This window comes from Stegostoma tigrinum, chromosome 2 (assembly GCF_030684315.1).
Source record: "Stegostoma tigrinum isolate sSteTig4 chromosome 2, sSteTig4.hap1, whole genome shotgun sequence".
Taxonomy (NCBI): domain Eukaryota; kingdom Metazoa; phylum Chordata; class Chondrichthyes; order Orectolobiformes; family Stegostomatidae; genus Stegostoma; species Stegostoma tigrinum.
Genome location: NC_081355.1, coordinates 37178530 through 37203780, shown reverse-complemented (window position 1 = coordinate 37203780; position 25251 = coordinate 37178530). Strand labels below are relative to the sequence as shown.

The 25251-nt window shown below is 39.8% G+C and overlaps 1 protein-coding gene across 7 annotated transcripts in view; it reads right to left on the bottom strand.

Annotated features, from left to right (window-relative positions):
* Positions 1–25251, bottom strand: part of jarid2b (jumonji and AT-rich interaction domain containing 2b) — a 447370-nt gene that overhangs the window by 178764 nt on the left and 243355 nt on the right. For 6 of the 7 annotated variants that reach the window (XM_048524773.2, XM_048524765.2, XM_048524791.1 and 3 more), the window contains one exon: positions 7610–7760. In XM_048524773.2, coding sequence (XP_048380730.1) covers positions 7610–7760 — 151 coding nt within the window. Of the gene's footprint in view, positions 1–7609; positions 7761–20665; positions 20892–25251 lie in introns of those variants that run through there. The other variant, XM_048524779.1, reaches the window with a different exon arrangement.

The following is a 25251-nucleotide window of genomic DNA, read 5'->3' as shown; positions in this document are numbered from 1 at the left end:
AACTTGTGTTTACTTAGTACAGTTAAAATCTGTCATATCACAAATAAAATGAATGCAAGGACAGATATTAGAAGATTAATTTCAGGCATTAAAGGAAATACAGATGTTTTGCTGTTTATGAAATTTACTTTCTTATATTTATACGATGTCAATTAAGTGGATGGGCATCAGGAAGGAGAAATCATTAAGTGCATACTTGCAGGAATGGACTGCAACCACCTTAAAATAATGTCTCAAACATGAAAGCTCCAAATCCGAAAATAATAATCTGCTAAAAAGAACATTAGTTTTGGGTACTAAATAGGTTCAGAAAGGGACAAATGTCCTTGCAGAGATACATTCACAAACATACCACTGCATGTGCATACAGTCCTTTTCTACAGAGAGAATTAAAGAATATTCATTTATTAGCCCAACCAATTGTACGTTTGGTTTGTACATCATGGGAAATCAGATGTTTCATCCATAGTCTATACCCCAAGCTAACTGATGTTGGTTGAGGGAGCATTAGACGCCACAATTTGATTATTTGGTCTTGCATCAGGAAGCAGCATCAGAAAGGACAAGATTCATACTTCACTGTACTGTCCAGTTACTCCCGCTATGTATATTCACATGCAACCATACGTTTGGTAATACAAATCCATCCCCAGGACACGTTTGCCCAACAGTCACTGCCAAGAATTTTAGCTGAATAGTGTTCATTCAGTTAAGACAGGGTGACTGCACCTCAGAAAATAAAGTTTAGAAGAAATCCAAAAGTGTGATGGAGCCAAAATACAAATCAACAGCAGATGGTTTAGACTGAATTTGTGTACAAACTCCTCTCTTAAAGACCTGTTTCTAAGGCATCTGCTAATTCAGTTTTGAGCTAAATGGCAGCTGATTACACGCACTTTATGTGGTTTCTTGCTGCATACACACAGTAGACATGAAATGCTCCAATACTCCAAGAAGTAGCTGTGAAACACAGCATTCTACATCAGACCTAAATAGATAGTTTCATTTGGCCAGAGTAACATAGCTACAAGAGTAGGCATTCGACCTCTCTCTGCCATTTCGCTAGCTTTTCTATATAATTCCTTGACACTCTAACCTACAAAAATCTACAGATCTAAATTTATCAATTTTTATCTTAAAACATCAAAATGTCCCAGCAACCCTAGCATTTTGTAGATGGCATTCCAGATTTCCACTACCCTTTTCGTAGAAGTATTTACTGGTTTCATTCTGAAATAACCTAGCTTGAATTAAAATCTCCTCCTGTTTTGAATTCATCTGAGGAAATAGCACTCTGTATCTACGCCATCAAATCCTTTAGCCATTTTAAAATATACTGATCAGATCTCCCTTCAACCTTCTCAGCTCAATGAAATAAAAACCAAATATGTGGTGGGCCCTAATTTCACAAATCAGAATATATAGATGCCAGGTGCAGTGTGAATGGATCTAATTCACTTCTGATCTATTGATTAGGATTGGCTGAGACCTCGGTCATGAACAGATTAATTCCACAGGTTGAAGTAAAAGTAATAAGGGACCATGTCAAGTGAGCCATGGGGGCTGACTGTTTTTTTTGGGCAGGAAGGTCTTTTTATGCACTCCATTGGGTGATTTTTTTAAAGCAGAAACCGAAAACTGTAATTTTAGAAAACCTTCTGAAGGCCTACCTTGATGGTGCTTTCTGAGATCTGTTAACCTGTCAGCAAGAGTTGAAATATCATTCTTTAACCCGACTGCCACTTAATTACACAACAGCTAGCATCTCGATAGTTTTTGGAAATAAAAATACAACTTCTAGGTAAATTAGAAGATTAGCTGTTTCTCCCCCACATCCCCCCCCCCACCTCCCCCATTGATTGTTAGAATGATGAGTTCTTTATTACAAGTAATTTGAGGAAGGGTCAGGTATTTTTGTCCAAAGACATAGGTGTAGCTTCATTGACTAGAGTAGCATTTATTGGCCATTTGCAATTTACTTGAGAAGGTGATGGTGAGCTGCCTTCTTGAAATGTTGTAGACCATGTGTATGAGTACACAGCGTTGAAGGGGAAGAAGTTCCAACAGTTTGACCTGGCTACACTGACAAAATGGCAATACAGTTTCAGGTCAGGTTGGTGTGCAACTTAGAAGGTTCTGCAGATGGTGGTGCTCTCAAATATGTGCAGCCCTTGATTACAGATTTGGAAAGTCCTAAGAAAACTAGGTGAGTCGCTGCAGAGCATCTTGTAGTTGCAAATACCACTGCCAATGTGCAATGGTGAAGGGAGTCAATGTTTAGTGTGTTATTAATGAATCTGTAAGGAATTTTGATGTTATTGAAAACATGCAAATGAGGAAAAAATATGAAATTAAGACAGAGTAGACTAGATTGTGCCAATTGAAGAACCAGTATCAACACAAATTTAATGACCCAATTGGTCTCCTCCTCAGTTCTATGATGCAATGACAAGCTATTACTTTAAATAAAACAGTGGAGTTACAAAACCTCCAATTAGGGTTCTCTTATCTGCTTTAGATGTCAGCAAACATTCTGCTTCCTAATTAATTTTGCCAATTTTAATTCATACATTTTTCATTCTCCACAAGAAGCATTGGAGTGAATCTGCCAAGTTGCTGTAATTCTTAAGATCTGGTTCCATCTCAGAAGAGAAAACGTTCTGGGAAAATACCAATGAGTGTAGTTTCCATAACAAAAAACAAGTCAGTGAGGGCAGTACAATGCTAGCCAATCAGATGAGGAAAAAATGCTTTCACAGCATTGTGTACTGAGCAGGGTGTCCTACTTACTTTCAAAATCTCTCCCCACAGGCCCCCCGTTGAAGAGCACTGGGACCAATTATAAATCAAAGACCCATCTACTTGAAGAATTTTGCAATATAAAACTGGATTTAACCTAAAGATGGTTGTTACTCAGATACAAGTAGATGGGTCTTTGATGTTTGAATCCGGTAGTTTACTACCTCTATTCAAACAGTCACTGCAACCCTCATTTGTACTACAGTATTATAAAGTTTTTTCAGAAAGAAGTATAACAATGAGCTGAAATAATATTTTGACCAAGCATAAATTATACTAAATAGAAAGAACTCCATACCAAGAAAAATAATAATATAGTAATTCAACATTGCTACAGACTGATTTTTTTTCTTGGATGTGAAATTGAAATTAAAAGAAGACACAGAGCTCAATGTTAAACCAGCTCTCTCTATCCTCTTGCCTCACTATCCCCTCCCAGTGGAGGTGGGGGGAAGAAATGGGAGGGGGAGAAAAATGACAGAGGAGGAGGGAGAGGGGGCGGGGGAGGAAGACAGATGCGCTTGAAACACCCACAAAGTCCAGTAGCATGTCACACATCATTCTGATCAGAATAGTACTGAAATTGTGTTTTTTCCCCCCCCCGGAGTAAGACCAGACATTTTAGGATTTCACTAAAACCACTATCGACTCTCTAAACCTCTTTTCACATTTGCCAACTATAATACTTCCGTTCATCCAAGGTCATTTATGGCCTAATAACAGCGGTGAGAGATATAATGATATCAAATGCTGAAGCAAGGCAGTATTATAACATTTTAATTTAATGAGCTCTCAGTAAATGGGGAGGCAACAGACTTGTGGTATTGTTGCTGGAGAATTAATCCAAAAACCCATGTAATGTTCTGGCGACCCAAGTTCAAATCCTGCCATGGCAGCTGGTGGAATTTGAATCAATAAAAATCTGGAATTACGAATGATGACCATGAAACCACTGCTGATTGCCAGAAAACCCATCTGATCCTTTAGGGAAGGAAACTGCCATCCTTACCTGGTTTGGCCGACAAGCGAGTCCTGACCAATAGCAACATGGTTGACTCTTAACCGCCCTCTAAGCAATTAGGGACAGTCCATAAATGCTGGGACAGATAGCAACGCCCACTTTCCGCAAGTGAATAAATTTTTAAAAATGTTTGGCTCCGAGGACAAGCAAAAATGCTTCTAACATTAAGACAGTGCACAACAAATCTCTCAAACTGTACCATATCACTTGATATTTGAAACATGCTCCTTGTTTTTATTCTTTACACATAGAACGCTAAAATCTCTTCAGTCAAAGGAAATTAATGGCCTGGAAAGCGTGCAATGTAAGGATACCAAGTTGATACCTAAGGAATCCAAGATACAAGGATAGGTTGTGGACTTTAGACCAATCCTAACTTCAAAAGGGAACTGTTCAATGTGAACAAAAAGAAAAAAGTCAATGTGAAGCTGTAGAAATTTCTACAAAGGCCACTGCCAATGATTCATTGTGTTTACTGGTAAAGGCTTTGATACCACAAAATTTGGTACACCTAAAAATTTCAGATAGCAGTGTGGTACAGGAGTGTGCTGGACCCATCACCCAGAGATTGGTGGATTTAAGTCATCCTCTGTTACAGATAGTGTTGTTACTTTCTGGTGGAGTTTCTGGCTCATTGGTGATGTCATTGGATTGGGAATCTGCAGGCCCAGGCTGATGTTCTTGGTCATGAGTTCAAAACCTACCCTGGCAGCTGCTAGAATTTAAATTCACTCTGGTAAGATACAAGGGCCCACTGATGTTATTGCTGGACTTTAATCTAGTGCCCTGGGTAATGTTTGAGGACGTGGGTTGGAATCCTGTCATGGCAAATTGTGGAATTTGAATTCAGTAGAGATTGTTGTTGTTTGTTGGAAAAAATCTACCTGTTAAGGAAATACGTCATCCTTACCTGGTCTGGCCTACATGCAAATCCAGACTCTCAGCAATTTGGTTTACTCTGGGAAATTAGGGGATGGATAATAAATACTTAATTGGAAATGTCCTCATCCTGTGAATTAATATATTTAGAAGTGGCATGGTGGCTCAGAAGTTAGCCCTGCTGCCTCTCAGCACCAGGGACCCAGGTTCAATTCTGCCTGCAGATGATTGTATGGAGTTTGCACATTCTCCCCTTGACTAGATGTGTTTCCTCCCACATTCTGAAGACGTGCAGGGTAGGTGGACCGGCTGTGCTAAATTGCCCATGGTGTCCAGGGATGTGCAGCCTGGGTGGATTAGCCATGGAGAATGCAGGATTATAGAGATAGGGTAAGGAGCTGGAATGCTCTTCAGAAGGCTGGTGTGGACTCAATGGGCCGAATGGCCTGCTGCCACACTGTCAGGGTTCTATGAATTTAGATTTCCAGAAATCAAGTGACAGAGGAGGAAAAAGCTCAGGTTCCACTTTCCAGGCACCCTATCATTCTACGGGCAGATCTGACAGGCAATTTTGCACCAAGTCTCATTAAACTATAAATAAGAGCAACAACCAGGTAATGTGAAGCAGTAGTACTGAAAACTCAAATTCAACATGGCCCTGTTTAGCTTTATCTGGCTAAGTCATTGCGCTAGAAATTTTGGGTAACATTGCACGATTAATTTCAACATCATGTCCCATAATGCCTGATGTGTAACAACTTTGCATGATGTTTCTCTCTTCTCAAACGAGGCCACATCTAAGGTTTCACCTTCGACAGGCAGCCTCTCCTAATGCTGCGCACATATTTAAACAAATCAATGGGGCACCAATGGGATCTCCAATATCAGGACTGATAGCAGAAGCAGTAATGCAAAGATTAGAATGGACAGCACTCCCCACTATAGCAGACCCAGGGTTTGGGTTGTATGTAGATCACACCTTCATGATTATCAAACGAACGAGACTAGAAGAATCCCATCGTCACACAGACAACATTGTCACTGGAATAGAATTCACAAAAGAAGAGAACAATACCAACTATGCCTCCTGGCTGTAATGGTGGTAGGTGAGAACAATACAGAACTCAAGGTATACATACACAAAAAGACAACACATACAGACCAGATACTTAATTACACCCCAAAACTCGTAAAAACAGCTGCATCAGGACATTATTCAAATGAGCCAAAACACACTGCAGCAACCCGGAATAGCGCAAAGCAGAACAGCAGCACTTATAAAGAGTCTTTAAAAGGAACAGATATCCAAAAAGTATAATTTGCCATTACCTTCACAACTGACCACAGCAAGAAGGCACTACATGGCCAGGCACACTAGTCATCCTACCATACATCAGAGGCATGTCAGAGATGACCACAAGACTACTCACACCCCTAGGTATCAGGGTAGCCCACAAACCAACGCCCACAAACCAACGCCCACAAACCAACAACTACCCTGCAACAGCTGACAAACGTGAAGAACTCCATACCCACAACCAATAAAATTTATGTAATATACAAAATACCATGCAAGGACTGAGAGAAACATTATATAGGCCAGACTGGAAGAAAACCGGCATCAGGATACACGAACACCAACAAGCCGTCAAAAGGCACGATTAATACTCACTGGTTTCAATACACACAGACAAAAGAGGATACGAATTCAGCTGGGGCAACACATCTACAGTAGCGCAAGCCAAACAGGCAGATGCCAGGGAATTCCTGAAGGCCTGGCATTCCAACTGGAACTCTGTCAACAAACACATTGAACTGGACCTGGTATACAAACCAGTAAAGGATAAAACCAGAAATCATACCAACCACCCCAGCAAACAGCAGCAGAGAAATAACAAGTGGAACAGAAGATCAACACTCCGGAGGCACACTGACAATGGTACCTCGCAGGGTGACGAAACATCTGCAATCAAATACAGCAGCTTGGTAAGTAAGTCTGCAAACTCATCCACAATCCAAGCTATAAATCTTCTCAAAAATTTTAGATCTTTTAAATCCTTATGAATAGGCATGTTAAGCATTTCCCTAGAAATGCTGCACTACCAACAGCACTGCAATGAAGGGTCAACCTAGGTTGTGCAATCAATTTCTGGAATGGGGTTTCAACCTATGACATTCTGACAGAGCAAAACAACGCTAACATTTGATTCTTGCAATCAAAATGTTTAAATTACAACTTTACGCACTGTTGGAAAAGAAGACTGACGTGGGAATGCAGTCAATGCAAAAACGCAATGCAAAATATTAAATGGCATCTCAAAGCTATTCAAATGCAAATATTCAAATACACTATTTTACTGCATGCAGTGTCTTTAAAGTCGGACTTCACAGCTCACTGATAACCTGTAATTTCCTTAACAAGTTATATATATTTTTCAAAGAAATATGTAGATCATTCGTCCAAAGTTTCAAAACAAAATGGAAACATTATAGCACATATTTGGAGAATGAATATTTGCAAGAGTCACTTCTCTGGACACTCAGCACGTCAAATAGTCAAATTTCTAAAAATTAATTTTTTTTTTTGAAAAACTCTATCTTTAGCCTTATAGTTTAAATTTGTGTAATTCATCCATTTGTATAATCAAACCTCAAATCCAGGTCTGCTTAAGAATTTATCCAAAGTGAGAGTAGAGAAGCTAGTCCTCTTAGGTTAAGGAAATTCAATCACAACAATTAGTTCGGGACTGGAAGTTGCGTGCCTGTAGAGCCAATTAAAATCCACTCAACAACTAGACAAATATTTTTGAAGAGTATTTTAACATTGATGATGACAAATGATCTTTAAGAGTGAAAGGTCCCTTCATTTTTTCATTAAAAAAGACTAACTGACATCAAGGGAGCACTAACCTCTTCCTTACTGGCCCATCTTCATTTTCTGATGAGCTTGCATCATTTCCATCTCCTTTCTGAGAAGTATGTAACCCATCCTCTTTCCCATTTTCAACTGCCACCTCAGGTGACAGTATTGATCCATTTGAAGAACTATTGCTGAGAGAACCTGCATAGTTAAAAGACCATAGCATCAGTAAAAAGTGTTAGCAATCTACAAACAATTATTTATAAATGCATATATTTCACTGCTTTATGCAGAGACAGCTTTTGATCTGGTTTTAAAAAGAACTCACGAAAAACTATTCACATTTATTAACCACTTAGAATGATGGAACAGAAAGCCAAAAAGCTAAATTTGATGGTAACACAAAGATAGAAAATACTATAAGCAGGAGACAGTGTCACAACACTACAAAGAGACATTGCTAAATTCATTAATGGGCAAATCTGGCAAATGGATTTCAACATAGGCCAGTGTGATGTCATTTATTTTGGAACTAAAAGGAAATGACAGGATATTTTCCAAATAGTGAAAAGCTAGAAACAAGGATAGGTAAGTATAAATCCAAAGAAACTGGAGGGTCCCAATACATAGATTATTAAAATATCACAAACTGGTACAGAAAATAATCAAAACCGCTAAAATATATCTGTTATTTATATCCAAAGGTCCAGAATACCACTGTGTAGAAGTCACACCTTAGTTACACAAAATCCTAGTTAGACTGCACCCAGAATACTGACAGCAAGGTTTGGCATCCTCCCCACCACTACCTTAGGAAAGAATCTTTTGTTTTTGAACGGAGTCCACTTTAATTTACTAAGATGATATATGAAAATCAAGGGTTAAATTGAGGCTAAATAGATTAGGAATTTATTCCATGGAATTTAGATGGTCAACATGCAAACATTTGAATGAGCTTTAGTAGTCATTTTGCCCCTATGAGCTTGATCTACCATTCAGTTAGATCACTGCTGATTTGCTGGTGTTCTCATCCATTTCCTTTAACCTTAGACTATTGTTCAGCGAGCGAATCAATCAACTTCCAATTTAAAAATAATCAATTATACCACCTCTACCATCTTTTGAGGTAAACAGTTCCAAAGGCACACAACATTCAAAGTTTTCCCCTCCTCGCTGCCTAAAGGGGCAACTTCTTACTGTAAAAGAATACTGCCAAATTCTGGACAGACCACAGTAAACTTCCTTCCTACTTCACCTTGTCAAGACTATTCAGGTTCTTATTCTACTTCAAACAAATCATACCTGCTCTTTTAAACTACAGCGAAAACAAGTCCACCCTGTCCAATCTTTCTCCATATAGCACCACATTCACTCTGGTAATCCTCCTCGGAAGCTTCCAGGGAATATATATCCTTTCTTAAGTAAAGGAGAGCAAAGCCATAAACAATATTCAAGATTGGATTTCACCAATGCCCTGTATAATTAAAGCAAAATGTCTTTCTTTGCTTAGTCTCATAATAAAAGATAACATCCCATTGTACCTGCATGCTAACTTTTGTGACTCATGTGCTAGAACACCTATATGCAACCGAGAAATCCACAGTTGTTTTCTTTTTAAGTGAAAGCATACTTTATTATTCTTCTTGCCAATGTGAATAACTTCACACATTCCCACATCATACTCCACCTGCCAAATTTTTGCCCACTCATTCAACCTATCTGTATCTGCTTACAACTTCCTTCTGACTTCTTCACAAAATGCCTTCCCCACCTTCCTTGGTGTCATCCTTGACTTTAGCTACCATGCTTTCAGTATTACTCATTTAAGTAATTGCTATAAATTGTAAAAATTTGACACCCCAACACAATCTTCTGTTTATGTTAATATGTTAGCCCCTTTGCAATCAGCTTTTAATTTCCCTAACAGCCTTATTGAATGTCTGCTGCCAAGTATAGCGCATCATTAGGGTCCCCTTTATCAACAATGCATACTGCTCCATTAATTTTGAAAATTTTTGTATTGTACCTATTTTTCTAGGCAACCTACTGCACAGTTCTGGTGTAGGTAGGACTTGAACCAGGGCCTCCAAGTCCGGGACAGGGACACTACAATTGTGTAACAAGAGAGCCAATATTGCTTTTTTTATTTTTTGTAATTTAACCTGCATTTCTAGTCACCCTATTTAGAAATGCTATTACATGGTTCCAGAGCAGCTGGGACACTACCACTGTACCTCAAGGGGACCTACGTTACTTCTTTTGTTATTTACTCTAATTTTTATAATTAATATGTTCAGAGATATTATTACATATCTCTGAAGTAGGGGGACTTGAGATTGGGCCTCCTGCTGCAGGGGTAGGGACATGACCGTTCTTGTTGTGCAGTGGTTATGTTACACTTTTAAAAAAAATCTATTTTTCTATTTAACGTGTCCAGAGATATTAATACATGGCGCTGGAGCTGATGAGACTTGAAGCTGGGCCTTCTGGTCCAGGGGTAGAGACACTACCACTGTGCCACAAGAGTGCCCACATTATTTCTTTGAAGTATTCCATTATTTAAGCATGTTTCCCTTTTGGGAAAATTGTGTTGGGTCTTCCTGATTATTTTGAGTCTAACAGCACAACAATAATCTTCTTAATGAGCAATTCTAACAGCTTCCCCGTGCCAAACTTTCCTGCTTCCCTTGCAATTATAATTTCACCAAGTTACTGTTTTCCATCAACCTCCTGACTGACGGATATCACAGAGCGTATGTTTTGGATTCGCTATTGTGAAGGCAAAAGCAAAATAATTATTTATCATATCTGCCATTCCCTCCTTACCTATTATGAACTCCCTATTCTGACTCTCTGGAGGACCAACAATCACTTCACATTTTATAAATATAGTCACATTTCATTGGGTAGCACCCTGGAAATCAAATGTCATCACGCAAATTAGAAGATATTTTAAAGTATACAAAGATTCCCCAATTTTTAGGCCCAGTTTGATAGAAATCATGGACCACATTTCTGTAATTAATGAGAATTACTACTTGCTTTAAGTAATTAGATTGTTAGCGACAGATAAACAATTATAAACAAATAAGTAGTCAGCAATAACACGAAATAGAACTATTTCCCTTATAAACGCCTCCTTACTTTCATTCTCTCTCACACAGAAAAAATAACATGGATTATCGATGGAGGGAAAAGTTTGAGAAAACAGCTCAATGGTTCCAGTTCAGAAATCTTACTGAGGCAATTCTTACTCTGGTCAGAATGCTGCTTCTTTATACACACACAAATAGTCATTCTTTGGATGATTCCTCTGGTTTCCGTAAAACACAATGACTGGTTTACTCAAAAATGTCACTGACATCAATTAAAAGTCTTGCAACAACCAAAGGAACAATAGCCTGGTTTTCTTCAGGTTTAAATGTGGCTTACTGCTGAGAACAGAGAAGGCATTCCTAGCTAGTGGCGACCCGTCAACTTCTCCAGATCTTGCTCCTGGTTCCAAGCTGTTCACTTACCAGAGAACCAATCTAGTTACTGGCAGACAGACAGCCTTTGTCATCAATAACTGATCAATAGTCCACAAAACCAATCAGATTCTCGCTGCAACTGAAGCTCTATCTATAAAAAACTCCAACAGTTCCAGTTAGGCTGTAACCCACAGCTGTACCTGAAGAGTGGTCACAATGAGTATTAAATTACGCACTTTCAAACCATGCGGCATTCATTGGTTTCAAAAGTTATTTTATCCCCCAGATTTCAGAAAGGAGATAGCTATGGAGATTGTAGAGGGATTGTTGGTGATCTTTTTGGAATCACTGGAGTCAGGATGACTCCCAAGCGACTGGAAAATGGCTAATTTAACACGTTGTTTAAGAAGAGGTAGAAGACAGGAAACTATAGGTTAGGTTCCTAGTTATGTCTGTATCTTCATAGGGTACATGGAGCATTCCTTGTTCCAGTGCTATTCAGGCCCCCACCCACAATTCTTTCTCCAATACATTGATGATATTATCAGTGCTGCTTCCCTCTCTCGTCTGGAATTGGAAAACTTCAATTTTGCCTCCAACTTCCACCTTGCCCTCACTTTCACCTGGTCTCTGACTATTCCCTTCCCTTCCTCGACATTTCTGTTTCCATTTCTGGGGACAGACTGGTCGATAATATCCACTACAAACCCACTGACTCCCACAGCTACCTGGACCATACATCCTCACACCCTACTTCCTGTAAAGACTCCATCATATTCTCATAGTTCCTCTGTCTCCGTCGTATATGCTCAGACGAGGCCAACTTCAACTAGGGAGCCTCCAAAGCGTCCACCTTCTTCCTTAACTGAGGATTTATCAGCTCCGTTGTCAACAGGGCCCTCAACCAGGTCCAGCGCATCTCCGGCACTTCCGCCCACACCCCTTCTCTTTCCTCCCACAACGGCAATCGGGTTCCCCTTGTCCTTACCTATGATCCCACCAGCTGATCATCAGACGTCATTTCCTCCACCTCCAGCAAGGTGCCACCACCAGACACATATTCCCCTCTCCTCCCTTGTCCACGTTCCGTGGGGACCATTCCCTCCGGGACACCCTGATCCACACTTCATTCACCCCAAAACAGCCCTACTGCACCTTCCCCTGTAGCTGGCAAAGGTGCAACACCTGCCCAATTACCTCGTCCCTCCCCAGTATCCAAGTGCCCAAACATACAATCTAGGTGAAGCAACACTTCAACTGCATTTCCCAGAATCTAGTCTACTGCATCCACTGCTCACAATGTAGTCTCCCTTACACTGCGGAAACGAAGCGTACACTGAGTGGTCGCTTTGCAGAACATCTACATTTTGCTTGCAAAAATAAGACCCTGAACTGCCTGTTGCCTGTCACTTTAATGCACCATCCAGTTCTTATCCAACATCTTAGTCTCTGGCTTGAAGAAAAACACCTAATTTTCTGCTCGGGGACCCTGCAGCCCTCTGAACCTAATACAGAGCTTTATAATTTTAGGGCCTAAACTCTTCCATGTCCTAGCCCCTTACCCGACACACCAGACCTTGTTACCACATAGCCTGCCATTACACACTACCTATTGGTTAGTCACTAATAGTTCTCATTAACAACTACTCACCCTCCTATCCTGATTGTTATCAACTCTTTATCTGTCCAACTGCTCTCTTCTCTCTTTAGGCTCTATCCTATCATTTACTCCCTACCCCATCTCTCTCCCTGTCTTCTGTATATACACTAACGTTTTCCCATCCTCCATCAGTTCTGAGGAAGGGTCACTGGACCCGAAATGTTAACTGTTTTTTTTCACAGATGCTGCCAGACCTGCTGAGCTTTTCCAGCAACTTTATTTTTGTTTCTGATTTACAGCATCTGCAGTTCTCTCAGTTTTTATAAACTATAGGTTAGCTTGCCTGACTAAAATCATTGATAAGATTTTAGAGTCTATTATTAAAGACGACATTGTGGAGTATTGACAGCATGGCTTCGTCAAGGCGAGGTCATGCCTGATCAATCTGTTAGAATTCTTTGAGGTGGTAATAAGCAAGTTTGACAAAGGATAGCCAGTGCACGTGATCTGTTTGGATTTCCAGAAAGCCTTTGACCAGGGGCCACACAGAAGACTACTAAGAAAGATAAGAGCCCTTGGTGTTAGAGGTAAGGTACTGGCATTGATAGTGGAGTTCTGCAGGGATTGGTGTTGAGACCAAAACATGTAATATTAACAATCCAGACAAAGGAACTGACGGCATTGTTAAGTTTGCAGATGACACAAAGACAGGTGGTAGTGTTGAGGAGGCCAGAGGCTAGAGAAATACTTGGACAGGCGAGGAGAGTCGGCAACGAAGTGATCGATGGAATACAATGTGGGAAAGTGAGACTATTTTCTCAACAGGGAAAGACTTTCGAAGCCTGAAGCACGAAGGGACTTAGGCATCCTCATTCAGGATTCTCCAAAAGTTAACACAGGTTCAGTTGGCAGTTAGGGAGGCAAATGCAATGTTAGGATTCATTTCAAGAAGCCAGAATACAACAGCAGAGATGTACTGCTGAGGCTGTACCAGGCTCTAGTCAGATCGTATTTGCAATAAAGTGAGCAGTTTGGGTCCCACATTGAAGGAAAACTGTGCTGATGTCGGAAGAGGTCCTGAAAAGGTTTACAAGAATGATCCTGGTAATGAATGGCTTGTCATGTGAAGAGCAGTTGAGGATTCGGGTCTGTACTCAACAGAAATTGGAAGAAAGAGAGGGATCTGATTGAAACTTACAGAATACAGAGATGCTTGGATAGAGTAGACATGGAGATGACATTTCCAGTAGTAGGAGAAATTAGAACCAAAGGCACAGCCTGAGAATGAAGGGATGACCCTTCAAAACTGAGATGAGAAGGAATTTCTTCAACCAAAGGGTGATCAACTTATGGAACTCACTGCAATAGGAGGGCTGTGGAGGCCAAGTCAATGAGTGCATTAAAACAGAAGTTATTGATTGGTATGGGGATCAAGTGTTAACAAGGAGAGGACAGGAGAATGGGGTTGAGAAACACATCAGCCATGATCAAATGGCAATGCAAACTTTATGGGCTGAATGATCAGGGCGCAGGATAGAAAGGTACTCAGAGCAGCACATCAGAACCTGTGATTTAGGTTTCTGCTCCTAATCTTGACTGAAGTATTCAAGATTGAAAAGCCGGTGCAACAGAGACTATTTTTTGTTTTTTAATTTCTGCGGAACGTAAGACTAGATGGAGTGATCTGAAAATTATAGCCAGATTGTTCAAGAGTGAAACTAGGAAATTCTTCTTCACACGAAGGATGGTAGAAGCTTGGAAATCTCTTCCACAAACGGTAACTGACAGTAGGTCAGTTGTTACACTAAGTCATTAACCAATATGGTTAGGTCAGCGATCAGCTATGATCTCAGCATGATGGAACTGGCTTGAGGAGCTAAGTGGCCTGTTCTTGTTCCTAGTTTTATGGAAATGTTCAGGAGCTGGAACAGGTGTAGGCTGAAAAACAAGATCTAACTGAAATATAAATTCTGCTTCCAATGGCTGATGTCTGAAGCTTTTGCCTTTCTTCACCAGAAAACTTCATTTGGTTTATGCCCTTTTTGTTTCAGTCTGTTATAATCTCATAAACCGAGATTAAAATCTGTTTCAACGCATGTGAATGAAATTTATAAAAAAGTGTGCATTTTCAACTCCAAACAAAAAAAAGTACCATCATTTCTCTGCGCTCGTGTCTCAAATATTTCAAGCATTTGTAGATATGTTTTAATTGGGAACATCACCACTGCTATAACAATATGAAACATTTCTAAAACAACAGGTCCATCATCAGCAGAAATAGAGTTTTGGGAAACTCAATCCCAACAAACTGGAACTGAAGATTTTCACTATAATTGTAAATAAAGCACCAAACTATTACCCAAAACCAAAACCTATTCAAAAGATCAGATCACTCTCTTATAGCCAGATAAAAAGGTTAACTTGCTCCTCAACTAAAATGGATCCCTGAAAGACAGCTGCCTAGATTTTCTGGTTGGTACTGTTTCACTGCTGGCAGTAATCCTAGGCCATTTATTTTATTCTAATTATTCTAAAATCACTCATGGCAGCAGAGATGGAGACCAGTCAATAAAGTAATGTCATTTAGAAAATCTGACCTACAGAAAATGTGTTATATATCCAAACTCATTAAATACACATCAGTAAGGTTTGAGCTGGGACAGGTGCACTGAAAATATTTGGAACAATACTGAAGGAAACAAGTTTATAAAATTTAAATCATGCCAGAACCAAGCGATGGGCACTAGTTCTCAGGCTGTCATTCTCCAAAGCATGTACAGCCAACTTGACTTCACAAGGGAGATCCATCTGACTATAATCAACTAGAACGCTTCCCAAGCAGTAGACAAAAGGGTCTAGGCCTGAAATGTCAGCTTTCCTGCTCCTCTACTGCTGCTTGGCCTGCTGTGTTCATCCAGATTTACACCCTGTTATCTAAGCAAGACGACTGATTCAAAGATTAAAAGAGGCTGAGACCTAAATTGAAATTGAAGATTTAATCTATGGGTTTAATGCTTCTTGTCAAAAAAGCATAGAAATACACAGCACAATATATTTTACTCATTACAATTATGTCAGTTGTTTGATTGAAAATTAACAATGACAAAATACAATATTCCGGCTTTGTACTAAATGCAGTCCACTTCAAAGGCTTACAGTATTGTTTACAGCCACAAGTGTAAACAATTACAGGTAAGGGTGTCCCAACTGACTTAAAATTGAAATAGAATCCCCTATTGTCAGGCTAAAAGTACAGGGTGTATTTTGCAACTAATCCACATGCTACACACAATTCCACTTTTTCAGCAAATGTCCAAGAGACCTATGCTTTTCAAACAATCTATTGCGTACCTTGATTCCAACAAGATGGGCTCTGAATGCCAAGCTTCCAGGTTTGCTAGATTTCATTTTAATTCAGTAGTTTATTCTTTACTTACTTGTTACTTCATGAATATTATGCAACCAAGGGTCAAGTAATTATACATTTTCAAATTATTTGCCCATGTTTCCAGCAAGTCAGTCATATTGTTTGTTTGTGCATTTAAAAAGTCAGAATTGTTGGTGAAGACTATAACTGTGTTGCGTTGCTAACTCCAGATGCCCCTGAACTACCATGTCAGTCTCCGAAAGATAATATAAAAAAACGGGCTATGTATCCTAGCAGCCAGCAATTCAATCAATTAAATGCAGGTCTAGAAAATAGTTTTGCCCTCACTGGTCCATACAGCTTGTCCCAAAAAAAGCAAGTAACTTATGGGAGCCCTGTTAGACCTAGTATACGATCAGCCCCAGGGTATAAAAGAGGTTTCTTCACAGCAATCAGGAGACTGCACCAGAAAGAGGAGGCGCAGCTTGGCAATTAGGTCAAAATAATTGCACCTATTATCGGTTTTGGCCTCAACAGTGAAGGATAACAAACCCAGAAACTTGTACTATTACATTTAACAGTTTACAGTAACATTTGTGTAAGAGAATAGACAAACCTAAGAAAATTAAGTTTGTAGTTAAAGCTAAGCAACTTTAAAATGCACTACCTGGTCAATAATGTATTTTAAATTTTTGATTTCTGAAGAAAGGTCTCAACCTGAAACGTCAAACTTTCCTGCTCCTCTGATGCTGCTTGGCCTGCTGTGTTCGTCCAGCTTCACACCAGGTTATCTCATGTAATTCAAATGGTCATTTTGAGAATTTTCATTCCCACATAAACTAAATAATAAATCATGTAACACAATTGCATATTATCAAATCAGCAAACAACACATAAACCTTTCACTAGCATTCTTCTGTTGCAATTTACAGATGATGTGGAGGTGCTGGAGCTGGTCTAGGGTGGGCAAAGTCAGAAGTCACACAACAACAGATTATAGTCCAACAGGTTTATTTGAAATCACAAGCTTTTGATTGTAGCCCCTTTGTCATGTGAAGTGACAGAGAAGCACACATTCAATTTATAGGCAGAGAGATCAAAAGATCATACGAATGGTGTGAGTGGAGTATCAAATAATAAGTCTCTTGCAGGATAATCCAATTAAATGAGGTAGAGAGATAATTACAAAAGTTAAAAATAAGGGGTGCTGGAGACAAACCAAATGACTGGAATAACATGATAGGTATAAAAGTGTACTTGCCATGGGTGTAACCAAAGTAATAAGTAATACAAAACTGTACAAACTAATTAAAGGTAGAGAGCTCATAATTGATCAAGGTGATGGTGTCAAAACAGGCCAGTAAGAAAGATCTTACAGATACAGAAGTATGGTGGTGTCACATGTAACACATCACGAACCCAAGATCACAGTTGAGAACATCTTCATGGGTACAGAAGTTGGCTATCAGTTTCTGCTCAGCGATTCCACGTTGTTGTACATCTCGAAGGCTACCTTGAAGGATGCTACCCAAAGATTGTGAAGTATTCTCCGATTGAGAGGGAACATTCCTGTCTAGCAATTGCTGTATATTCATCCATTGTCATAACGTCTTGCCAATATATCCATGTCTCAGGACATCCTTGCCTGCAGCACATGAGTTAGGCTACATTGGCCAAGTCACTTGAATATCTGCCGTGTACGTGGTGGGTTCCTACATGAGATGGCCGTACCCATGTTGGCGGTTTGACATGCTTTGCAGAGGCTGTCATAGCAGGGCTGTGGGGTGTTGTGGGCAACGATGTCCTGAAGGCTAGGTAGTTTGCTGTGAACAATAGTCTGTTAAAAGTTTGGCAGTTATTTGACGGCAACAAGCGGATGATCTTGGCAAATTGCTTGTCATCATCGATGACATGTTAAGAGCTGCGAAGAACATGTTGTAGTCTCTTCACTCCAGGCAAGTACTTGATGACAAAGGGTATCCTATGTCTCTGCCTTCTGAGGAGGTTGTTGCGGTTTTTCATTATGGCACGTCAGAACTGGTTATCCAGGAGTTCAACATCGTATCCCATTCTTATGAGGGTGTCCAATTTGCATAGCAATGGCAAGTTATAAACCCTCTTTTCCTAGAGTGCCGCAATGAGTTCTTCAATGGTTGAGCAGTATCAGTATCTATCATAATATTCAACTCAACAGAAACCGGAAACTTGCAACACAGAGAGCAACCATTTAAACCATTCTCAGTGTCAAGATTAATTGCAGCAATCGAGAACTAATCCCACTCACCACACAGCCATACATCTCCCTGCAGTTTATCTATTACTTCTTATTAAAAATAACAGTTGTCTATGCCTCAACACCTCCCTGCGGCAAAAATTCCATGTTCTAAAAACTCATCAAAGTTATTCAGGTGATGAATTCAAACCTGACCCTATCTCATGACATAATTCCCAATCAGGACAAATATATTTACACAGTACCCTCTAATCCCCAAAGACAGACCACAACACAGTAACAATCCCTCCGTAGCTTTCTGTCAATTAAAGCCCTTCAGTATCATAATGCAGTATTGGAGCTTCTCACCTTTCTCAATCTCAACAGGAAGCAGAATCAATACCCCATCTGTTCATGGCCTCTGCTTAGTAGGTCTAAGTCTGTGCAATGCTGAGTAAATGGAGTGAGATCAAATTGCATGAAGTTCCAAATTCTTATGTGGTGAAACACAGCCCAGCAGTGCCTCTACAATGGGGTCCAGTGTTCAAGACCTTTGGCATGTTTTCTCATTTTCCTCCCTGCATAAAATCAGACAAGGCTCCTGCACCTACTTATCCATCAAATGTCTACAGTGTGGAAACAGACCATTCAGCCAAACCAGTCCACACTGATGCACAGAACAGCATTCCACCAGGACTCTCACCCTTACCCTATCCCTGTAACCCTGCAATTCCCAAAGCTAATCCATCTAGCCTACACATCTCTAGACACTATAGGCAATTTAGATGGCCAATCCATCTGACATGCACTTCTTTGGACTGTGGGAGGAAACCAGAGTACCCGGCAGAAACCTACGCAGACACAGGGAGAATGTACAAACTCCGCACATACGGTCATCCGAGGCTGGTGCTGTGAGGCAGCAATGGTAACGACTAAGGCACCATAACATGTTCTCTGAGCCACCATTTCACCTTCATCTGTGACTCTTACGACTTATCATGTGACTCTTGCTAACAAAGTGTAAATATGGATATTTGGTAAAGGCACCATCAGCTTCAGCTCTTGTCACTTCAGTTATCAAATTAAGTAATCTGTCAATCTCCCTCTCCAAAACCATTTGCAAAAAAATGAATACTGGGGCGAAATGCTGGGGAAGACTGCTACTACTGGCCACCACCTGATTAGATTTTCAGGTTATACTACATTCTTGGAAATAAAACACAGCAAAGTAAATACTTATTGTTCTGAATGCCAGTGAAGATGGCATGTATACTGACTCAGTCAAATGATGAACTAAACATATGTTAGATACATGAACAGCAGTGGCGCCATTTAAATTAATTTTCCCTTTAGCTCCAAAGACTGGAACATTTAGTTACAAGAATAATTTACAAGAGTCCCTTTCTGTACCTCCAAACCACACTGCTACATTATGCAGATTACGTTAAGCATTTCAGCTTTGGTGTAATCACATAAACTTTAGCAAGGGCCATAGTAAATGTACAACAGACTCATGTATTCTAAATAAAAGAGTAAGTCCAGGATTATGACATCACTTCCTGCAAATGATACAGGTACAGAGAGTACTATAAAAAGTCAAACAGACCTAAAAGCCATTGCTTAGCCTCAGATGCCAGGGATAAGTTCATAAAAGACCATCATTGACCGGGTAAATTCATCCTAATAATAACAGCATCATTTTCAAGAGAAGAAACATTACATCTTGTATAATGCTAAGTAGGGACAGTCCCCTTTCTTTTTAGTAAAATCAATTGGATGGGTTGTCTTTCCACTGTAGGATTTGGTGGCAAATAAATTGGTTGATAGTCCTTGTTTTCAGTGGTGTCGGTGGTGGAGACGCCACTGTCTGAGGGAGGCAACCTTTTCTTTTTGAGTTCACACTGCTCAACAAAATCGGTTGGTCATGAAAATTGCTCTGAAGGGTTAACAAAGAACGTTAACAAAGGAAATATGTTAGTGCTTCAAATATTGCATTAATGATGTCCAGATACTGCTCACCATTAAGAATTATATGCTGCCCTGCCATCAATGCTGCCATAAATATGAACAGTACACAAAATTAAAATCTCAGACACAAAATCAACAGAATGCCACACACATGAAAAAACAGCACTGCATAACACATCCGTGAAGATGAGCATCAATGGAGACAGTCAGCTGGTTTAGCTGCAAAACAGGAATGAGTTAAATGCACGTACATCAAAAGGCAGTCAAAAGCTACACAATATCTGGGAGAAAAAAGCTGCACAGAGCATTCAAGCCATTATTTACAGAATTACTACTGGAGTCATATCCACTGAGCCCTTTTTTAAAAGGCCTATGCAACCTAACATTTTTTTTAGATCCAAAAATAAATCAACAGTGACAGTTTAACAGTACACAACCCTCCCCAGTATCTTTCTTCAACAATCTATATTTTTTGCCTGGATCATGCACCTTGTACTGTGGTAGAGGACAGGTGGTGGAAGGTAGACATCGTCATAGCCTCTGCCGATGGCATTTTCTGGTCTGTTTACTGAGCCACTAAAGCAGAATTCAAGATGAACCCCCGTTGGTTTCCACTTCCTTCAGCCTGATTCTTCACTGCTGTTGAATGCTGCACCACATGACCCAGGTGAGCTAAGCAACTCGCTGGTTTAAGGGATCCAAAGTGCAAATACAAACACAGCCTTGGATTTTTTTCTATTTAAAAAACAAGCAAGCTCTTCCGGTCCAAGACAAGCTATAATTTAACTGAAGTAGCTGTACTCACTTTAGGAATTTAAGGAAACACGCAGATTTAAAGCTACAATTTAAACAAAGGCACATTTATTGCTAATTAGTACACGAGCTGGCCAGACAAGCCTTTGAGAATTGCATCTTTTACATGTCAAGCTAACATCTGCTGTGGCTCAGCCTGAAAAGACTCACGTGATCACTGCACAGCTTCAGTTTACTAGGGAAATTTGTTAGCAGCAATCCCACAAATTAATATTAAAGGGTTCCTCTCTCTTTGCTTCATTATTTTAACTTGGCTCCAGCATTGCTTTTTAAAAGTCCGAATATCTTTTTGTAAGCAATCTGCATCTTTAAATTTATTTAAGAACAGAATTACTCATAATTCAGTGATCTGAAAATTAAACGAAATAATTGTGAATGGGCTCCAATGCACTAGTTAAGGCAGAAATACAAATCAAAATAGAAGGAATTAGCTGTGGTGGCAACACAAATGAGAAATTGGTTTTGCCCAATTAATAGAAAATACATTACTCCACGCAATTGCATGTTTCCAGACCTTTTTCTTGTCATTGCCCAGGTAGGATTTAAAAATGCAGGATGCAGACTAGCTGGCGCCAACCTTAGCTCCCCCTTTTTCTACGCACGGACGTGCTGTACTTTGTAATGGCAACACACAGCTTGTCCTGTGCCCTCCTATTTTCTACAAGCTGGCAATGATAACCAAGCTGCTTGGCAGGGAGTCAAAACAAGCCCATAATAACTTTTCTAGAGTAAAAACAAACCCACACTGTTCACAAATGCCTGTTCACATCAATGACAATGCATGACAGCAAGAGATCTTCATAGTCAGAAAATAGTAATAAGCCAAGTGCACCGTAAGGTGATATGAGGTAAATTTTCAAAACTGAAGAAAGGGCTCCAGAGGGGGAGGGATTTTTTAACCAAATGACAATGTAGAACATCTAGGCCAATTTCGTATTTTCACCCAAGCCATCACACATCAGAGTGGTGTCATTAAGGTTAGCTCCTTTTCCTTGATAAGGAAAAGAGAGTACATCCACTTTCTTTACTCAGGTAAGCAGATGAATGAATGCAGGGAGCAAATAAAATAGGTGCTCTTCTGTGCCAAGTAGAAGGCTAATTATTCTTCTTCCCTGCCCAGCAATGCTTAGATTAATAGCAACATTCCTTTTCAGCTCAGCATAAAGTGGACTTCAAACCAAGGACTTTCATAGTTAGTGTGGCTTAGTGCCACATCATAATAGAAAAGAAAAGCTTTTCTTAAACATATTAATTCGTGATTATAAAGATAAAAGTCTCTGCAAAACTGTTGCAACACTTTACATATGAAGCAGAAAGACTCAACATGCTAAAGCACTTATTTTCATTATAATGAGTTTCCTGATTACTAGTTAAATAAATCACTAGGAAAGGAGAAAATTTGGACCGACAAATGATGGCACTAAATGGCTTCATTTAATATTATATTCTTTCAAGAGATAGTTATCATCATCTCCACTATAACAACAAGAATGAGTTTGTCTACAACTTAAATTGAATAGCATAACTAAACATGAAAGAACTTTCCAAGGTACTTCAAGTGAACAAACCAAAGCGTGAGATTAAGCCACAAGATGACAGCACAAATGCCAGAAGTCTTCGGTCAATGAGATGGGTTTTAAGAGATTCTGAAGAGTCATACTGGACTCTAATTATTATTATTGCTTAGTGCAAAAGCTAGGATTGTTCTCTAGTGGGTACCTCAATGTACTCGGCTGAGACTTCTTTTAAAAAACACAAACTCCAGGATTTCATCTGTCACATTATTGTTGCTAACGTAGCTTCCATAGTCTAATTGTAGATTAAAATCAATTATGGTACTGTGTACCCTTGTTAAATGCGTATCTCCTGTTTTACCAATACCGTTTAAACAACCCTCACTAATGTTCTAGATATTTTTATTCTACAGAGCTAATGTTTCAAATGCAGTGTGACTCCTCCACAGTTGAAGAAGAATCTAACCAGACTCCCAATGTTAATGGTAACTTTCTCCATAAAAGCTGCCAGACCAGCTGAGTTTCTACAGCATTTTGTTTGCTTCAGGTTATAAGAAATGTCTTAAAGGACGAAGGAAGAGTGAACAGTCAGAGGCATGTAGGGAAGGCTTCCAACTTGGGGCCCTGTGCAAATGAAAAGTACAAATGATGGAGCAATTAAATGCAGGGAAGCACAGGAGGCCAGAGTTAGAGGAACAGAGATGCTTTGTACATTTGGGAGCTGGAGGCAATTAGAGAGACAAGGAAGTTTGTGGCTGTTCATGACTGAGAATTTGAAAATCAAATCAAAAGCAAATGTAGGTTTACATGCAAGTGATAGGAGAGTAGTACTTAGGGTAAAAAGGGTCAAGAACAGCACAATATTGAATAATCCCAAGTGTAAAGACACATGTAGAATCTTCATATTTCAATTATCAGCTATCCAAACATAAATGAGAAAGTCAAAAAGATCTTGCAGGTGTAGACGACTCAAAAGGACCCAACCTCCAGGCCAGACAGTCTACGAGAGGACCCCCTCCCAGACAAACTGCACAAGAAACTTTCCTCTCCTCCCCTCACCCTTGGTACAGACTGGCAAGGACAGAGAGTCATAACATATGGTTATAGACATATTCCAGAGTTACCAAACAGATGTCTCCTACACTCTACTAATAACAATGCAGATTAAGAGAACACACGGCAGTGACCAACAATTAGATTGTTAGGAGGTTGTCAATGCTGTTTTGCAGATACACGTAGAATGGCCCACACAGGAGAGTATTCAGTCCATGGTTTCCATTCCAATTCTCTATAACAGCAACTCACTAGTCCCACTCAGCTAGGCTTTTTGCAGAGTGTCTTCCAATTTCTCTCTAGATAATTATCTAATACTCTTTTGAAGATTTTGTTTGAATGTAACTCAAGTTTGAGCTGAAAAATTTATTCAATTTAAACCAACTAGAATTTAATTGTACAAGTCATTCATATATCATTGGCCCAAGTCATTACACTACTGGCCATACATACACAGTAAGACTTTTACAGCATATACAACAGCTTGTGTAACAACATCAGACAACACGAATATATATTTTATACATGTATACTCTCTAAAGAAAACAAAAACTAATTCATGGACTTGTTTCCAGGCAGAATTGACAGTAGTCATAGCTTAAAACTTCAATAGGAAACCCAGAGAGAAAACTTTATAATGAAGTAAAGTAAAATATGAAACAACATCCATGGCAGGTTGTGGAACTCTACTTTAGACAGGCTAGAACATGAAGTGCTTAAGGAAGAGGTTAAAAAAAAGTTTCTGAAATATCAGAAATGTGACAGTATTTAAAAGGCATTTAGACGGTTATATGAACAGGACTGGTTTGTGGGGATATGGGCCAAATGCAGGCAAATGGGGCTAGTTTAGTTTGAGAAACCTGGTCGACATGGATAAGTTTGCCAAAGGGCCTGTTTCCGTGCCAAATGACTCTAAGACTCCATAACAACTTTCATTTATTGCAACAGTACATAGTTGGTATATAAAAAAAATCCTAAGATGCTTGACAAGATTTAAGTGGTCATAACAGAAAAGGATTGGATGTTGTATCTTTCAGAGAAATGAGAAGGCAAATGAACTTGTTTTGAAGAAGAGATAATGGGAACTGCAGATGCTGGAGAATCCAAGATAATAAAGTGTGAAGCTGGATGAACACAGCAGGCCAAGCAGCATCTCAGGAGCACAAAAGCTGACGTTTCGGGCCTAGACCCTTCATCAGAGAGGGGGATGGGGGGAGGGAACTGGAATAAATAGGGAGAGAGGGGGAGGCGGACCGAAGATGGAGAGTAAAGAAGATAGGTGGAGAGGGTGTAGGTGGGGAGGTAGGGAGGGGATAGGTCAGTCCAGGGAAGACGGACAGGTCAAGGAGGTGGGATGAGGTTAGTAGGTAGCTGGGGGTGCGGCTTGGGGTGGGAGGAAGGGATGGGTGAGAGGAAGAACCGGTTAGGGAGGCAGAGACAGGTGTCCAGGCCCGAAACGTCAGCTTTTGTGCTCCTGAGATGCTGCTTGGCCTGCTGTGTTCATCCAGCTTCACACTTTATTATCTTGTTTTGAAGAAACTAGTTTTAAAACATAGTTCCAGTAAGAAAACAACCAAAATCTCTGCCACTACCAGATATAGTGAATCAAAGACAGGGAACATGCAGAGTCAGAGAATCAAACTTGCAAAGTGGGGAAGAAGGTCAAAAGGTGAAAATTTTGACCATCCAGTGATA